This window comes from Blennius ocellaris (genome assembly GCF_963422515.1).
Source record: "Blennius ocellaris genome assembly, chromosome: 16".
In the NCBI taxonomy this organism is placed as follows: domain Eukaryota; kingdom Metazoa; phylum Chordata; class Actinopteri; order Blenniiformes; family Blenniidae; genus Blennius; species Blennius ocellaris.
In genome coordinates this window covers 14,662,484-14,680,034 of record NC_137665.1, presented here as the reverse complement: position 1 = coordinate 14,680,034, position 17,551 = coordinate 14,662,484, and the positions used below count along the sequence as shown (strand labels likewise).

Genomic DNA, 17,551 nt, shown 5'->3' with positions numbered 1-17,551 from the left:
GGTTATCTTGTCTGTCCCTCCTCAGGCTACGTCTCTAACCTGACTGTGATCGGACTGACTGAGCTCCTTAAATCCTTCCCTCATCAAATGCCCTAATTCAACCCTGGACATCTTGAAATGGCTCCTGAGCCACCAGGTCTGCCTGTTACAGCACAGCCTCTTAATACAGCAGAACTTAAAGGTGCAATAGCCTCTTAGTCCGTGAAGTCTAATACCCGCTATGTTATTATACTGATCTGTAGATTATTTTAATTAGAGTAGGGCTGAGGCTTCTGGAACATCTGAATCTGATTTTACCTCATTTTTTGTTGTTGTTTTTTTTTTTCTTTGACTGAATGATGACCATTTCTTGGCAGTATCAAAGTTACCAGTCTCGATTGCACTCCAGAATTTTAATTCAGCTGACTATTATAATGCTCGTGCAAAAACTATGTGAGAAAGTGTAGGTTTTGAGTCCAGACTGAGGCTTTCTGCGTGGAGATTGCATGTTGTTCGTAGGTTGTCTGCTCTGGTTTCACAGTCTGCAGAGAATGTGAATGTGTGTCTTGTGTGTTTTGCCCTGTGGGAGACTGATGACCTGTCCAGGGTGTGTCATGCCTTAACCCTTTGTGAGATTGCATCAGCTGTGACCCAGAAATGGAAAAAAAAAAAAAAACAACATTAATTGATGAAATTCTGATGTACCATAATTAATGCATAGCCTATTGGGTGACATCATATGAAGTTAATGTGAATTATGGGCACATTCTGTGTTTTTATGATGCCCAAAAATGACATTTGGCTCAGTTGGTAGAGTGGATATATGCTTCTAACTACATGTTAAAATACGTCTAGTATTCCTCTCGCTGTACTTTTTCACATTTAACACAAAATACAGCCCTCCACGGATAACTCACGCTCCAGGGTCAGAGAATGTTCCACGATTTAATTTAACCACAAAACAATCCGAAGAATCCTGACAATGTTGCTTCTGCAAGGAGGACATGACGTCCGGACCCCGCAGCACGAAACGGGGGGGGGGATAAGGCGCTCAGCGATGTGATTGGCCAGAGTCACCGGTACCTGTCCTGACGTCACTGCCCTCCAAACAAGCACGAGGGAGCGGAGCGAGTCGGCATCAGTCAGACGGACGCCAGGTAACAACTGCCGGTCACAGGAAAACTTTTCATTTACTTTAAAACAAGCAAAAGGACCATGGCGAACAGGAGGAGCACCTCGCTGCTCCTCAGGGCGCTGCTGCTGGACGTCACCGGAACCCAATCCGCAGGAGCTGCGCGAGGAAACGTCAAGAGAGCACAACTCAGGTGAGTCACGAGAACTTTACTGGAGAATCGTCTCACCTGTTGGAAAATGTAATCAATATATAGGATCGCGTTTTATGAGGGGGGGGGGGGGGGGGGGGAGTTGAGAAAGTATGCGATCACGATGGGAGGTCTGTTTCTTCACTGGGGGGCGTTAAAGCGCGCGCGCCCAGCCCCCCAAACTTTACGCACGACGCTTTGTCTCGGTTCAGTGCTGCCCTTAGAAATAACACTTAGATATTCACCGCTCTTCCTCAGTTCTGCTGAGAAAACAATGGAAGAGAGATCCTTCCTGCGAGCATGTTTAAGTGTTACATGACACTATTGCCCTTTAATCTGTTCCTGTGAGACTTTAAGCTGCACTGCTCTCAGTAACACCACCATACAAATAACACCACACCTGGACAAACTAATTTTTTAAATGCCCCTTAATTTTTTACTTATTTTTTTAATGCTCTTGTGTTCAATATATACTGTTCACAACATCATCTCTGGTAAATTTCCAATCACTACCAGCATTATCATGCAAGAATGTAAACTAACGTTGCTTTTATCATGTTCTTTTTTATGTTCTTGTTACTGTTCTTATTGTTTTTTCATACTTCCTATTGTTGTTTGGATTCTTTTCCTACTCTTTTATTACTATTCAGTACTGCAACATTGCAAATTTACCCATTGTGGAAGAAATAAAGTATTGTTATATTATCTTCATCTATTCATGACATGGATCTGCTAATTATTTTGCTTGAGTAAGATATAAAGTATTTATTTTAATAATCAACAAGCAGCAACAAGAGAAAATGAAGAACAAAAAATATTATCCGTGTTAGAAAATGATTGTGAAGTAAAGAAAACTTGGAGTTATTGTTTCACTGCCACCTCCCTCAAACAATCCTCAACAGAAGTAGTCGGTCTCCAACAAATGGCACCATTCAAGAGAACAAAAGGATCCAACAAGAAAAACAAATGGAACAATACCATTAAAAGGAAAATAATAAATAGCCATTTGAACATTATTTAAGTTTGTCATCCAAACTGTTCCTCAATCTCACCTCACAGAGCGAGACACAAAACATTTTTCAGTTTGTTTCAGTCTTCTATGAATATCCAGTAGCTCCTCACATTCGATACTGTGATTCCTCGACTCAGACAACTTGTTTCCTGTGGGCTCCTGGCAACACGGAGGTCGAGTCTCCAGCTGCGTCCTGCCTCCGCTCTGAGCCCACCGAGCCGCACGTTCATCAACCTCGCTGCTCCCATCATCACCCGGAGGATGGAGTACAATGAGAGCCGCACCATGAGGTGAGCTTCGCCCTTAAAATGATCCCCCCCCCACTTCAACAATATACTGTATGTATTAACAAAACCTTAAGCTTTAACTATCGTTTCTGTTTTGTGTCTGTGCTCAGGTTCACCCCGGAGCAGATGTACACTTTAGTGGCCAGTGTGGACCAGTACCAGGAGTTTGTCCCCTGGTGTAAGAAGTCTCGTGTCAGGACGGGGAAAAACGGTGACCTCCGGGCAGAACTGGAAATAGGTTTCCCTCCCATGACCGAGCGATACACGTCCGAGGTCTCCCTTGTTCCAAACCACCAAGTCAGAGTAAGTCCTGGTTCTGGAAGATCCAGAAAGTTAATTCTAGAAATATATGATGTTATAACCTATATAGGCATCTTTAAAAAGTCTATCCAATAATGTTTATTTTAAAAGGAGGGCTTTCTGATATTTAAGAAAAGTGGGAAAAATCTTCTGGATGTTTGTTAATATTTGATTTGAATGGTCTTAGTTTAGACCAATGTGTTATGTTAGTGATGGATTATATATATATTCTTAGGTTTTTGGGGACAAAAAAAATGGACACTTATAAATCATATGAGTCACGATTGTGTGTGTGACTGGATTGGGATTTTTTTTGAGGAATTATTTGAGAAACTGCAAAACTAAATATACAAACAAAAACACAGGGAAAGAAGAATATGTAAACTTCATGTTGCTGGAGATGTTTCACGGTTTTGAAAAATAACTGCATGAAAAATCAAGGATTTCTGTATTCATGTGAAGCAGATTGTGAGTTGTAAACTTCCAAAAAAAAGACTTTATTCTTGAGTTTGTGCTGCTCTAGAAAATAAGATTGAGAGAACATATCACTTTGTGGCGATTTCTCAACAACTCGTTTCTTTTGAAACAGGCCTTGTGTAGCAACGGATCCCTGTTCAGCCATCTTGAAACAATATGGAGGTTTGCCCCTGGAGCCAAAGGTCAAACAGACTCCTGCAAAGTGGATTTCTATGTAAGTGTATGCAATTTAATGACTTTCTAAACTTGGTGTGGATAGGAAATCATAAGTTTGTGTAAATGATGAGAGGAATGTCAGAAGAAGTACTTTACATCTAAAAAGCCTGCTGAATTTACATTTTTAAAAAGTTGCTCAAATGACTTTGAGACTTGTTTCAAGCCTCCGTTCCTGCACTGTGGTGAATGGATTACAGACAGAGGAAGTGTTGCGTAAAATCTCATTACTCTCTAAATTGAGTGTTGCGTAGCACGCTGGTGTGTCTCGTGGCCTGAAATAGCCATCAGGAAAGGGAACACCGCCACGGGAGGCTTGACCTTAATATAGGCTCAGATTACCTCTCTTCAAACCAGGAAGTGTCGGATATAAGCAAAGCTTATAAAGTCTAGCTTTTAAAAACACTGTGAGTTGATGTTGCTTAGTAAAGATTTGCAAAATAAAACCCTGCATGCTTGTGTTTCTAGAGTACGTGAGCATTGATTAAGTGTTTTCTGTAGGTATCCTTTGAGTTCAAGTCGCTGCTGCACTCTCAGCTGGCCGGCCTGTTCTTTGATGAAGTGGTGAAGCAGATGGTCAGTGCCTTTGAGAAGCGAGCGGTGACACTCTACAGGAGCCAGCAGGGGGCATCGCTGAGGAGGCGGTCGGCCTGAGGCAAACTCTTGGACTCTCCCCCTTCAAACACACAGATTCAGAAGCAAAACCTGCCAGCCGACGCTTTAACCCACGATGGAGCCTCGCTTCCAAACCGGAGACTGGATCTCCTTGTTCTTGATTTCCCTTGCACATGAAAGACTGTTGTTTTTTTGTTTTGTTTAATAATTCATCAGTTTTACGTATTGTATACATCTTTTCAAATAAAATGTTAAGTTATTGTGATGATACTCTTGACAAACGGTTGTAAACTACTGATGAAATCTCTAATGATTTTATAGTATTTATTTTCTTAAATAAAAACGTTACTCTCACTTTTGTTTTGTATTATTTTGGTCCATCTTGCCTATGTAAATATTATTAATGAGTGATATTCATTATATTATAAGACAATGTCTGTTACATTGGTCATATGGGTTTATGTTGCATAAACAATGACCTGAAGCACTTTGCTTTACTCAGTCAGTCACATATACACAACAGTAGAGTGAAACTTATGTTTGGGGAACAACTCATTAAACAAACTCAAAGATCAAGAATAATTTATTTGACTTGTCTTTTGACCCATTTAAATTTTCCTCTTCGTCTTTTTTCCTGATGGAAGATAACTCCTCCATTTTGCCCCTAATAAACATTAAACATGATTCGAAGCAACAAAAGTACTCTTCATCTCTGAAATTCCTTTATTATTGTGTAATTTCAATACATACAACTGTACATCCCCCCCCAAAAAAACCCTGAGTCTGTAACAATGTGACTTGTTTGAAATTTGACCTGTGTGAGATATTTTCAGTCAGGCCTCATAATGTGCTGTCGTCATTAGTATTACAATATGAATGTGCCACACAACAACTAGCAACACTCAACATACAGTCTTTATACATCTTTTAGACAATAAAAATCTACTGAATAGTTAATTTGGCTGAGCAGGAAGTGTCTCCGTGGTCATTAGTGGCTCTGCAGGTGTAAATATTGGTGTCCTCGGGGACGACCTCGGCAAGAATCAAGGTGCAGCGCCCGTCTTCTTCATACTCGATCTGCACTGCCGATGACTCCTCCAGCGGCTCCTCGCCACGCAGCCACACCACCTCTGGGTCGGGGTATCCTGCCACAGTAGATCACTACGATAAGATCTGCACAACAGAGCTTTTTGCTCCAACATGTTGCAAACATTTTCAAGGCAGAGTGTCTCAGGGTTCAGACCCTCTTTTGTCATCTCAGTTTAAATCCCACCTGTGAGGTGACACGAGAGACGCGCGCTACATCCCCGAGCCACTGTCTGGTCCTTTAAGCTCTCGGTGAACAGGGGTGGTCCTTGCATCTTGCGCTCGAGAGACAGCAGGGCATGCTCGGCCTCCGGGCTCAGAGGTGAGTCTAGGAAGGAGGGAGGAAGTAGGATCTTAAAAACATCCTAAGTGGGGGGAAAGAAAGCAGGATTTCTTTTTAGGGAACAGCTTGAAAATGGAAAGAAAGATGGTCTCACCCGCTCCTGCGCTCGTGGGGGATACACAGCTGTCACTTTTAGACAACAACGCCATTCTCTTCAGAGCCAACAAGGCCTTGCCAGCTTTCTATAATGTAAATATATGACAACATTAAAAAAAAACAAAAAACTTCAGACTCAAGTCAAGCATTAAATGTGTTTAAGGCCTTAAGTACCTTCCATTTTTGCCTGGCCAGAAATTTCTTCATCTTTTCCTTTGACAGACTCTTGGTGGCAGCATGATCTTCAGAATCGAAAGCCGCCATCCAAGGGTGAGCGAGGGCTTCTTTACAGGACAGCCTTTGCCTACCGACACGGACCGTTACAACAAATGGTGCAGTAAAGAGACGAGGCTGAGCAGGAGTTGAATGCTCACCTGGCGTCCTTCTTGAGCAGGGAGCTGATGAAATGTTTGGCTTCCTCTGTAATATCTTCAAAGCTGTCCTCATCAAACTCCCACTCGGCGGCGGTGACCGAGGCCAGGGTCTCTGCATCGCTGTCTCCCTGGAAGGGAGACTCGCCACTCAGCCTGATGAACAGACCAGGGGGTCGTGTCACTGTGGAGCAGACATGGCCAACAAGTCGCACATCCCATCTTCTCTATACTCCGCAGCCTGCATGCCAATTTCCATGATTGGAACTTACTGATAATGCTTGATAATGCAAATACTCATTTTTATCTAATTTGCTACCTTGTGTTGGATGGGTTTGGTCACAATTTGGCCCTGTGGCAGTGAGAATCACACTTGCGGCCGTCACCATGAACAAAGTTGCCCGTCTATGAGCTATCTTCCCCCACTAGGTAACAGTGAGTGGCTAAAAGTATTAATAATTAACTATTCACTTGCAATAAAACCACTGCAGTGTCCAGTTTCTATGTAAGTGTGTCTTACTTTGAAATCAAATATTTGATATTTGAATGTGATTCAAGCCAGACAAATCTGCTCTCAATGATGCAGATTAAAACACCTTTTGCTGGAATCGCATGACGCATACACTAAAGTGTTCCGTGCCTGAATAATGGACGAATAAAAGGTTTCCACCTGAATCCACTTAGGTAGTTTAATTTTGTCTCCTTGTCCTAAAGTAAGTCTCTTTATAAATGGCTTTAAAGCTTACTAATTAACAGCTCATGTTGTTTTTAATCAGGTTAAAAAGCTGTTGAGTAAGATCAGCATATAGTCTTGCGTAGCTTTGTTTGATCCTCACTGCAGAGGGAAATATCTGCCTTGTTTTGTCTTTGAAAAGCGATGCTTTGAGAGTGCTGAGAATGAACCAAAAAAAAACCAACTGATAAATAATGTACAATGAAAGGAGAAAAAGCCAAGAAAAGCAAAATACCCAGGTGATAATTCACTAAAATTACCAGCTGTCAATTTTTTTTAATAGTGTGAGATGATAGTTTGTTCACTTGTTATTACTGTTATTACGTCCTTGCTTTTCCTTGGAAGAAACAGAAACCTGCTCGATGGTAAGGCAGCCAAGATATACAGAGGCAAACTTGACCTATTGCGCAACCAGACAGAATGCTATTGATTGTTTCATTATCCCCTACAAGCAAGAACATGAATATTCTCACTGCCAACTTTGTGCGGGTGTGACTCACAATATGTAGCAGATGACCCCGATACTCCACATGTCAGTCGCCAAGCACACCGGCTCAAAGCTGATCACTTCGGGTGCTACAAACTCTGGAGTCCCATGCATCACCTTCAGAGGTGTGTTTCCATCTTGCAAACCAAACAAAATCACAATTCCTTATTGAAATATAAACAAACGAATCACATAAACACAAAGGGATCTGCAAATTTCATACCAAGTTGGCTGGCTAGTCCAAAGTCGATGATCTTAATGGCGGTGCCGGCGGCGTTGACACACACAATGTTTTCAGGCTTGAGGTCCAGATGGACGATGTTCTGCTGATGCATGTATGCAATCCCCTCCAGGATCTGCCGCATGTAGCTCACACTGGCAGGCTCAGTGTGCTCGAAGTTGTCGTCCACAATACGCTCAAAGAGTTCCCCGCCTGCAATACTGCGAACAGACGGACCAGTTAAGTCACAATACCCTGCTGCCGAACAGCACGTTTGGGTTTTGATCACAACACCTACAGCTCCATGACCATGACTATCTCGGGCTTGTGATCGTACGCCGCTATACAGTGAACCAGTTTGGAGTGGTGCAGGTGGTTCATCAGCTCGATCTCTTTGCGAGCAGCCTCTCTTTCCTTGGCACGGCGTCCTTTGTAGAATTTTCCAGCACACACACGGCCGGTCTCCTTGTGGATCAGCTTGAAGACCAAACCAAATTTTCCCCTGATGAAGAAAATAGTTTATTTTGATGATTGAGTCTCGCCAGATGAAGTGTTATTCAACATTTCGCCACTATTACTTATCACAGCTGCTATAACTGATGTTTTCAAACAACACTGGTGTGCAGGACGATGTCTCTACATGCAGAAACGTAATCCTCCTTCCACAGTACTTGGCAACATCTCCCCTCCTCCCACATGGATTTTGACTCTATAATGTTAAGCTTCCTTGTTCATGTCGCAGCCTCTGTGTTGTGTAATATTCCGTCTTGTCTCAGGTCTTCATGAGATGTTTCGCTGAAGTTTTTCCTTCTCTTGTGTTTTAGGTCTTGTTTCGTGGCTTAAGGCTTATGGCTTATGATCCTTGTTTTAGTTTTTTCCTGTACATATTTCATAATGTGGCTTTGTCCATGTTGATGTCGATGTGTTTGTTTTGGATGATGTTGAGCATTGTCGGCTGTGATTTGTTGTCTTCTCTGAGCTTGAATGTGTCATCTTGCCAGTTGCCAGTGTGTCACATTGTGTCCTGTTATCTCATCTTTGTTCATGTTTTTATTGCATTGGTCTCATCAAATCTCACAGTTTTCTTTGGTTTCTGATCAGGATTACATGTTTCTGATGCTCCTTTTCTACTCAAAGTGATTCTGGGTTTTGACCTTACCCAGTCTTTTCCCTGAATAAATTGCTGGGTCACTGTATTTTGCAGAAGGTGTCATTAAAATTGGCTTTATGTTGATATGTTGAAATTGTAGCCATTTTTCAAAGCAAATGTTTGCTTTTGCGAAAATATTTTCATCACATATACTCAGCACCACAAAAAAAACAAAAACTTAATATGATGGTTATTATGGCTCTATTTTACCACTCAAGATGAAACTGGACTGTCAATGACCCCTGCATTCAATTTACTTTAACACCCCTCTGGTTTATCATTTATCATTTGTACTTTGTCAGAAAATGCCTTTTGGATCAATTTTTGAACAACTGGCCTCAAACAATCCAATACTCACGTTCCCAGTTTCTCCTGCAAATCGTAGTGATCCGTGACTTTGTTGGAGGAGTCAATGGTGACGGAGTTATACACTTGAAGAGTGGACTCATCTTCCTTTTTCTTTGATCCTTGACACACAAATGCAAAACTTTCAACATGACCTGATTAACTGTGTTTTCAAATGAGGTGTCAATCACCCACAGAGCCTCACCTTTTTGTTCCATCTTAACCACTGGTGAGACTGGACCTGGTTCGCTCATTCCCACTGCGTTAAAGGCCCTCACTCTGAAACTGTATTCTTGTTGAGACTGTAGCTCAGAGGAAACCCTGTAAGACGTACTCTTACAATGGGCTGTGAGCTCACGCCAATCTCCCAGATCAGGAGACGTTTGGTTCTTTACTTCAACCACATAGCCCAGGATGGCACTGCCGCCGTCGTAACAAGGTCCCGACCACGACAGCACGAGGCTGGATGCGGAGACGAGGGAAATAACAGGGCAGGACGCAGGAGGCTCTGGCCTCTCTGGTGGCAAGAGGAGATAAAAGGTTCTCAAAGAGGTTCACAATCTGACAGTTATCCAAAATGCATTTCCTTACCAATAACAGAAAGGGGGATTATGTGTTGTGCTGAGCTCCTTCGGTCCTTTACCACAATAGTGTAGCTTCCTGCGTGATGTGGTTTGGCCTCTGCTATTACTAAAGTGCTGCTGCCATCTGCGTGTTCGGTCCACAGCTCTGCATCGTCCACCACCTGCAGGAGGCCACATCAAACACAACCCTGAGAAAAAAAGAGTGATTTTGGAAGGGAGAAGCCAGTATTTTCTCCAGGAACCTGATCTTTGCACCTGATCTTTGTTTCGGATCCAACAGGACACCACAGGGGGGCTACCGGTGAAACAACATGTCAGCCTGGCAGTTTGCCCCAGTTTGACCTCATGGTGCTGTGGTGGGTTTAGAAATTGTAACACAGGGCCTGGAAAGGACAGAAGAAAAGAAATGTTTTGACTCAAAGCCCATTGTCCTGTCTCAGTAATGTCATCAAGTGACTGCCTAAAATATCTCTGTGAAAGGAAGTTAGTGGACGTGGTTTGTGAGATAAAGACAGTGGAATACTTTTGGGATATGTTGTTTGTACGTCAAACGTAAAGACTGACTGCAAGCACTTTATCATAAAGCACTATTCACTATTCCTATAAAGGATATATGCGCTTTTACTGCAAGCCTTAGGAAAAAAATAAAAAGCTCTGGCTTCAAAGGGTTAATGCAGTCAGAATAGAAGTGCACTCCTTCCCTCCCGAGACCCTCATTATTGCAGTACGAAACACAGCAAGTGTCTCAAGTAGAAACAAAATGACCTAGCAGCACACACGACACGAACAACCAGTCCTTGTGTAATCAGATGTGCTGGTGGTAAAGTCACCTGTTCTTTGAGAGCATGTATGGATTGGCGGTACCTAACATGTTTCTAACACTCACATCTGTTATTTGTATCCTTAGATAAAGCAAATACAGAATGCATGTGAAGGTCAACCCCTAAATCATATGTAAATATACTATTATTGTGTTATGAAACCAAAAACTAAATCAGTAAATTATTCCAATCAAAAAAAATAAGGTTAAAGAACAATTATTTACCTTCTAATCTCTGGCTACAACCTTGTCATACTCATAAAACCATAAAACACTTCAGACATACCCTGTGCACCATTAACAATCTCTGTATTGTGTAAGCTTGTCGTGCTTTTGTTCTGTCAGCCTCCACCCTAAAGCAATGTTTCTCTGAATGGAAGTGAACAATAACTTTAGAGCCGGCATTAAAGCCAAATAACGGCTGAATAACAGGTGCAACTAACCAAATAAAGTTACGGCACATTATTCTGACACCAACATATTTAATAAAGCAAACAAGGGTGGGCAAATGTAGAGAAGGACTTTCATGCTTTTCTCACCTGCTCCTGAGTTGGCTCTCTTCTTTGGGATGACTTCTGCAGAGAATGATGAAGCACAGGTAGGTTGAAGTGAGGGAGAATAGAGGTGTGGCTCTGGTCAGATTATAGCTCTCAGTTTACTCACTAAGCAAGTTTTACTGTACAATGAACTGTCCACTTCCCTACATGGTTTTTACTTGGGAGAGAAAACTTTTAGTGGGTGTAGCAAAAACATTGTCATGTGTAGTGTTATGTGATTGGTTGACAAGTGGCCAGAGAGCCAATCACACGAGGACTGGAAGCGAGTTTCCTTTTCTAAGTATGGCATGGATATCCTGGAAGATAAAACATTGATAAGGTAGCCAAACTATTTTTCACACAGTCTGTGACGCAAACAGGAACTTTAAGTATGTTCTTCCCCTGTGACGAATAAATGTATGAAAAATGCCGTCAGATTAAACAATCAATAGAAGACAGCATTATGTTGAGTACCTCTTGGAGATGAGACTGGGGTTTGGTTATTGGAGCCTGGAGGTGAGGTACAAACGGATTCTCTGAACAGCTCATCTTTGGAAGCCTGTGGAGACTTTCCATTTCCTATAATGCTCTTGGACGCAGGACTGGGGATCTTTGAAACACCGTTCGGCACGCCACAGATACTTTCAAAGTCTGCGGTGGTTGCAAAAAAAAGAGGAAATGGAAAAGACAGAATCAAAAATGAAACTCTTGTTGATCGTCAGGAAAGATTAATATCGAGCTTCAATAGTCAACTTGTCCCTCACCTCTGACATACACAGCGGCGCTGCATGACGTTTTCCCTGCGCTGCTCTCTGCCAAGCAGGTGTAGGCCCCAGCATCTTCCGGTAAACACTCCTGCACCATGAAACTCACTTTCCTGCCATCGAAGGAAGCATTCCCAAAACGAGCCACCTCATCTGCCCACAGGAGCAAATAAGAAACCCATTCTATTAACAACAATAACAACAAAAACAACATCCCCTAAACAGGAGCAGATGGACTATGTGCATAAAATAAAATTAACAAAAATGATTCATTCTAATTTTAATTTAAATTTTTGGGTCCACCAACTCGTCTCATGATGCCAGGTGTTATTCTGGGTGATATTTTGCTTGTAAGTGGAAAATGTATGAGAGTTACCCATAGAGAAAAGTGGACATACAAACATAAATATATTGTATTCACACTAAAGTAAAACATGTGTCTTCACTAAAATGTGTTTGAATATAATACACTGAAGCAAAAACGTTATTTCATTGTATTTGATATTTAAGTTAAAAATTACTAAAGTGTATTCTTGTACATTGTTATGTTATGTTATAACCTTCTGTGAGAATTTTACACCCAAACCTGGAGATGGAGCAGTGAAAAGTATTGCTGCTTACCATTATGCAGCCACACCACTTTGATGGGCTGACTTCCAGCGAGAACCCCTCGCAGTGCGAAATCGCAGCCCTCGTCTACACTGCAGTCTTCGAGGGGTTCTACGAAGACCGGCAGCTCCAGGGTTTTGCAACACGACAGGCTGGTAGATTCTGTGTTTGAAAGACAGATGTGGGGAAAGTAAAGAGAGACAACCAATGTAAGTTTTAATGTTGGTGACTTGACTATAATTGCCACAAAACTATAGCGGAACGACAATATGAAGCATCTCCCAATCTTATTTCCTCTGGATTGCCTGTCTCTGGCATTTCTGATTTGCTTCACATTCCCAAATATTACAGTGAAGCCAGGTCAAAGGTCTGCTTTGGATTCCGGGACGTATAATATCAGGATGCAAATCTACACTCAAGACGGAAGTCCATGTATCTAGACAAGGAGACATTGCTAATATCAGAGGTCAGAGGACAAGTTTGAGATGATAGAAGGGCAGCATGAACTCAAATAACCTTCTTGTTACAATCAAGGAAGAACATGTCTGGCTGTATAACACATCACATCTTGAAGTTGACGGTCTAGAGCAGCACAAGACCACACAGGGTGCCAACAGTGTTGAGTTTTCCATCCAATTGGGCTTGTTGATCGGGCAGGTTGATGAAGTTTGAGCTTCTGTTCATAACATGAACAGGCTTCCACCAACCACAGACAAACTGCTGTATCATTTCAGTCGTATCATTGGTTCATTCATTTATGAGAAATGATCTGATCTGCCTGACTATCATTATAGTATAATCAGTGACTGTCATTGGTTAATCACTGTGAAATGAAGAAGAATTAGTTTTAGCCATTTGGTTGTGTGGCTGTACTCTTGGTAGAAAGATTGTATGTTGTTCCATTTTTGTCAGTGGTTAGAAGAAAAAAAAAAAGGGATTTAATATGTTTCTGAAATCTTGAGAGTACACCGCAAATTCTTCACTACACATATAGTTGACGTGTTTCTTCAGAGGTTCAGATTTTTTTCTGGAAAATCAATTAAATGTCAGATCTGGCAACCCTGGGCGCCATTCACGACAGGTAAAAACAAGGAGCTGAGGCTTCAGTTTGCACAGTCTCAATGGAAGCCGAGAAAAACATTTGCCTGATCGGATTTTAGGTAAATAACACAAAATCATGGATCCATCAACACCCATGTTCATCACTTCATGACCACAGTGTGCCATCTTCTGATGACTGCTTCAAACACGATCATCCACCATGTCAGAAACACCTCAAGCATCTTTGAGTTCTGTGGACGCGCCAAGCCTCTATCGTCACCAGATTTCAGTCCAACACAGCATTTTGAGGGATTTAATATAAGAAAAGATTCAAATCCTGCATCAAATGTGCAATCCTGACTTATTGATAATAGACCCAAACCTCCGAGGAACGTTTTCATCACCTTGTTGACTCTAAGCCACCAAGAATGAAAAGTTCTATCATGGTATAATACTTTGAGTAAATGTCTTCACCCCAGAGCAGACTCTACTGATCTTTGTTGACATATTTACAGTGACGTCTGCTGAAAGAGGTGAGAACATAAGGTTTGTATTTACAGGTGTTTCCACCAAAAGACTTCACACCTCTTTATTTCTGGCCTTCCTCTTTTACGCTTTACTATAAGTTCATCACTGCTCAGGAAATAACTGCGTGGTCAGTTTACGTCAGAGGTGTCAAACTCATGTTAGTCTACATAGTCTGTAGCTCAATTTAAATTGGGGTAGGCCACACTGGTAAAAATAGTGCCATAATAACCTTTAAATTTGAACTTGTGGTGCAGCGTATACGTGATGAAAATGAGTACAATCTTAACATGAAGCCAATTTTAATGAAACCGTGGCAGGTTTTAGTTCACAGGCCTTATGTTTGACATCCCTGGACTAGAATGTTCTCTGCCTATCTCATCTGTTTGAGGCTCTGCTTCTCTGAAATTCTCTTTTTATATTCAGCCATCTACTGTAAATAACTGTTCTGAATTATTTTTTTTCCCTGCAACCTCCTCTCCAAGTCTTTTCTTGTTTTTTTGAGAACTTATTTTAAGTCTTCCTACCATCAAAATTCTAAATGAGATCATTTTCCCCCAGAAAATGGTAAAAAAAAAATCTCCATATTTCACCATCTATTGTCTGTGGCTGTATGAAAAGCGCCGATATGCAGGCGAAATCTAAATTTACTGAGGCTCAAAGCTTGGGCTTGTCCTGCTGGGTGGGTTTGACAATAACTGAAACAGAGCAAATCAAAGTGATTGTTAAAGCCATAAATAAATAGTGATCAAGTTATGTTCTAACAATAAAGGTGATTTATCATCAACCTTTAGCCATTGTTTACAATGCTCAGTTCTTCTCTCTACACACTCATGTTTAAGGAAAGGTACTGAATACTGAGTATTCACTGCAGTTACACGCAGACACATGTTGTACAATAGATGTATTCCTTTAAAAAAACAACAACATGCAAATGTTTTTGTTTTTGATTTTTTTGAGTATGAAACTTGAAGCTAAAGTTAAAAACATTGAACTGTTTTAATGTGTATTTAAAATGTTATCTTGTGTTTGATATTAGTTTTGCATCGTTTTTGTCTTCTTCAAGGTATTTCCCACCCACTTTCCTTTCCATCAATTTAATAATCACTCTTGTAAAGCCCTTTTTCATTCTTCTCTTGTATTTTATTTGTTTGGTGTCCTTGTTATTAGAGGATCAGTCTTCCTGAGAATCACTTTTAATTGCATGATATATGTTCAAAAAAAGTTTGATTGATTGATGTCAGTGAAGCGTTTAAAACGATAGTCACAGGAACTGAAGCGTCCTGCAAAAACATTTAAATCTGCAGAAAATAGAACTGTGAGGAAAAACACAAACCTCAGAAATGCAAACTTGGCAAGTTTCTTATTCAGTTCCTGGATTTTTAAACACGCACAAGGTGTAAAGTATAAAGCATGCCAGAAGAATATATGTTGTTCAGAAAACATTTACATTGAAGGAGCATCAAATGTGAAATACATATCTAACGTTTTATGAGCTGCTGGAAAATATTGCATTTGAATTTGTATATGAAATATCATCATGAACGAATAGGCCTTAAAAGCATCTGAAAATGAAAAGTTTCGAATGCAATAAACATGTTTCTTCACTGCGCATTACAGGAAAAGCAAAGCACCGGATATTAGAGAGTAACAAACTGTGTGTGGCGTGTGAGATTGCACTTTCTTCAGCAAATAAACTCTTTATGATCCCCCTGCTCTGCTTGTCAAAATACTTGCGTCAACTTTAACAACACTGGACAGACACTGTTGTAATTACACAAGGAGAAATTTCAGGAGTCTGTTTTTCCAGAGTTTTTCCCACACCTTTATCAGGACGCATCATCATGCTCAGACTTGTCTATTCAGAGGCTGATGTTTAAAAAAAAAGAGAGAGAGAGAGTAAATACTACCACTTGAAGCCTTTCCAATGAAAATGCACAATTTCAAACTACCTGCCTCTCCCTGTCATGCGGCCCTTACCTTCAGCAGCACACTTGACGGAGGTCCTGCTGTCAAAGCTCCCTGGTGGAGGTGATGCCCGGGGCGGCTTGATGTACATCCTGAAGGTTGACACATAGCGTTGTTCGCTGCCATCACTACTCATGTCTATTGAAAGAAATTAAAAAAGAAAAAAACCCAAACAAACCACGGTCTCTGAACGGAACAGCAAATAATTCACACAGTCACTTCCCAGGCCGATTATCACACTTCCTTTCTCTGTCACTGTGCAGCTTGGCCTTTCTCACAAAACCTGTGTGCCTGTGTCTGCTGAGCCAGTGGTGCTCTGCTCTCACTGCTCACACTTTGCTCAACATGTTGTCTCACCCTCCCCTCATCTACACTAACTCCACCTCCATGACAAATCTTTCTGCTTGACTTTGGCTGTTTGTTCCTGGGCTGGCAGCTGCTTATCGCTGCAAAACGACTGCAATGTCATAACCCGCACCCACAACTCAAACCCAGTTTTTCTTTTCTTTTTTTTTTTGTCATTGCTAATCGACACATGGCCCACGTAGAGAAAGGAAAAGCAGATTTAACATGTAAAGGCGGGTAACGGGGGGAACTTATCAACCCATCCAGCCAAGGGTTGTATTGTGTGGCGTTTGTTGATCTCTCTGTTTGCCTGCTCACTTATCTCCGCTTCTGAACTTTGTAATGCCTGTGTCATCGGCATTGCAAGGTTCATTTCACGCCTGTGCACTCTCTGGCTCCGATTGTGGACAAACAGACTCGTAAAATGCATGCGGCCTCTGAGAGCCCGCACCTCTACAGTGTAACCCAGGGGACACTCTTTTCTACAGTAACAACGTCACTTCAACAAACCCACTGCCGGCTGCTATAGAAACCAGCCGGCGTCTCTGGAGGATCCTGCTCTTGTTGTTGCTATTGTTGTTGAGAAGTGAAGAGCTGAAGCTCCACCGGAGAGAAATCACGCAGGAAGATTATTTAAGAGATATGCTTCAGGAGTGCTGACTGTCAGTGACCACTGCAGAGGCCCATGGTGTGATTATAACATCTCCACTCCACTCTTGCCCCAGCTTTTTAAATTCCACTTCAGTGATCACACAGAAAAGCCCTGCGAGGGGGTTGTTTTAGTTTCTGTGAGTGGAGAATTCCCAAATCAAACATTCGCCACAAGGCCGAGCAAACAAAGACATCGTTGGAAGAATATTTTCAGGGTGCATATAAATCTAAAAAATATACCTTTTCTGCAATAATAAAAGTAATATAAGATGTTATAGATTGAGTTTACTTTGTTTTTGATAAATATTACATTTGAACAAGGAACCAGAATATGAAGTAAAGTTTGCTGAAACTGCATGTTTTTTTTTCCACACACTCATGGTGATTTACACAACAAATGCAGAGTGTAGCTGTGTAGCAGCTCGTATTGATGTAAACTACATGAACACCCTCCCTGAAAGGATCCAAAGGTTTCCAAAGCAGCATGCTGTTATTGCACAGTGTATATTCTGATGGACAAATCATCTAATAAGATCTGACCCAAAGCTTGAAATGAGTCGTGACAGTTTCCTGGGGGAAAAAAAAGCAGCTCACGCAGAGAAAGTTGGCAAAAGCCCTCAAACTACAGAGCTCCTCATTAGAAGGAAACAGTCAGATAACGCTGCACTTCTC

The 17,551-nt window shown here is 41.5% G+C and overlaps 2 protein-coding genes across 2 annotated transcripts; one reads left to right on the top strand and one right to left on the bottom strand.

The window, feature by feature from the left end:
• Nucleotides 1-1,188: 1,188 nt before the first annotated feature.
• LOC308141495 (coenzyme Q-binding protein COQ10 homolog, mitochondrial) lies at nt 1,189-4,325 on the top strand. Its single transcript, XM_080511679.1, has 5 exons — nt 1,189-1,304; nt 2,451-2,603; nt 2,711-2,903; nt 3,490-3,591; nt 4,092-4,325. Exons 1-5 carry the CDS (start codon nt 1,195-1,197, stop codon nt 4,242-4,244), a joined length of 711 nt encoding a protein of 236 aa, XP_080367805.1. The 5' UTR covers nt 1,189-1,194; the 3' UTR covers nt 4,245-4,325.
• Nucleotides 4,326-4,977: 652 nt separating this feature from the next.
• Nucleotides 4,978-16,114, bottom strand: mylk5 (myosin, light chain kinase 5). The gene is made up of 17 exons (XM_080511602.1): nt 15,896-16,114; nt 12,362-12,511; nt 11,741-11,893; nt 11,451-11,627; nt 10,980-11,015; nt 9,876-10,003; nt 9,628-9,781; nt 9,242-9,553; nt 9,050-9,158; nt 7,840-8,043; nt 7,545-7,762; nt 7,335-7,458; nt 6,105-6,257; nt 5,905-6,034; nt 5,729-5,816; nt 5,479-5,619; nt 4,978-5,350 (listed from the first exon to the last, which is right to left on the bottom strand). The coding sequence occupies exons 1-17, from the start codon at nt 16,017-16,019 to the stop codon at nt 5,148-5,150; spliced, it is 2,604 nt and encodes an 867-aa protein (XP_080367728.1). The 5' UTR covers nt 16,020-16,114; the 3' UTR covers nt 4,978-5,147.
• Between the last annotated feature and the right edge of the window lie 1,437 nt (nt 16,115-17,551).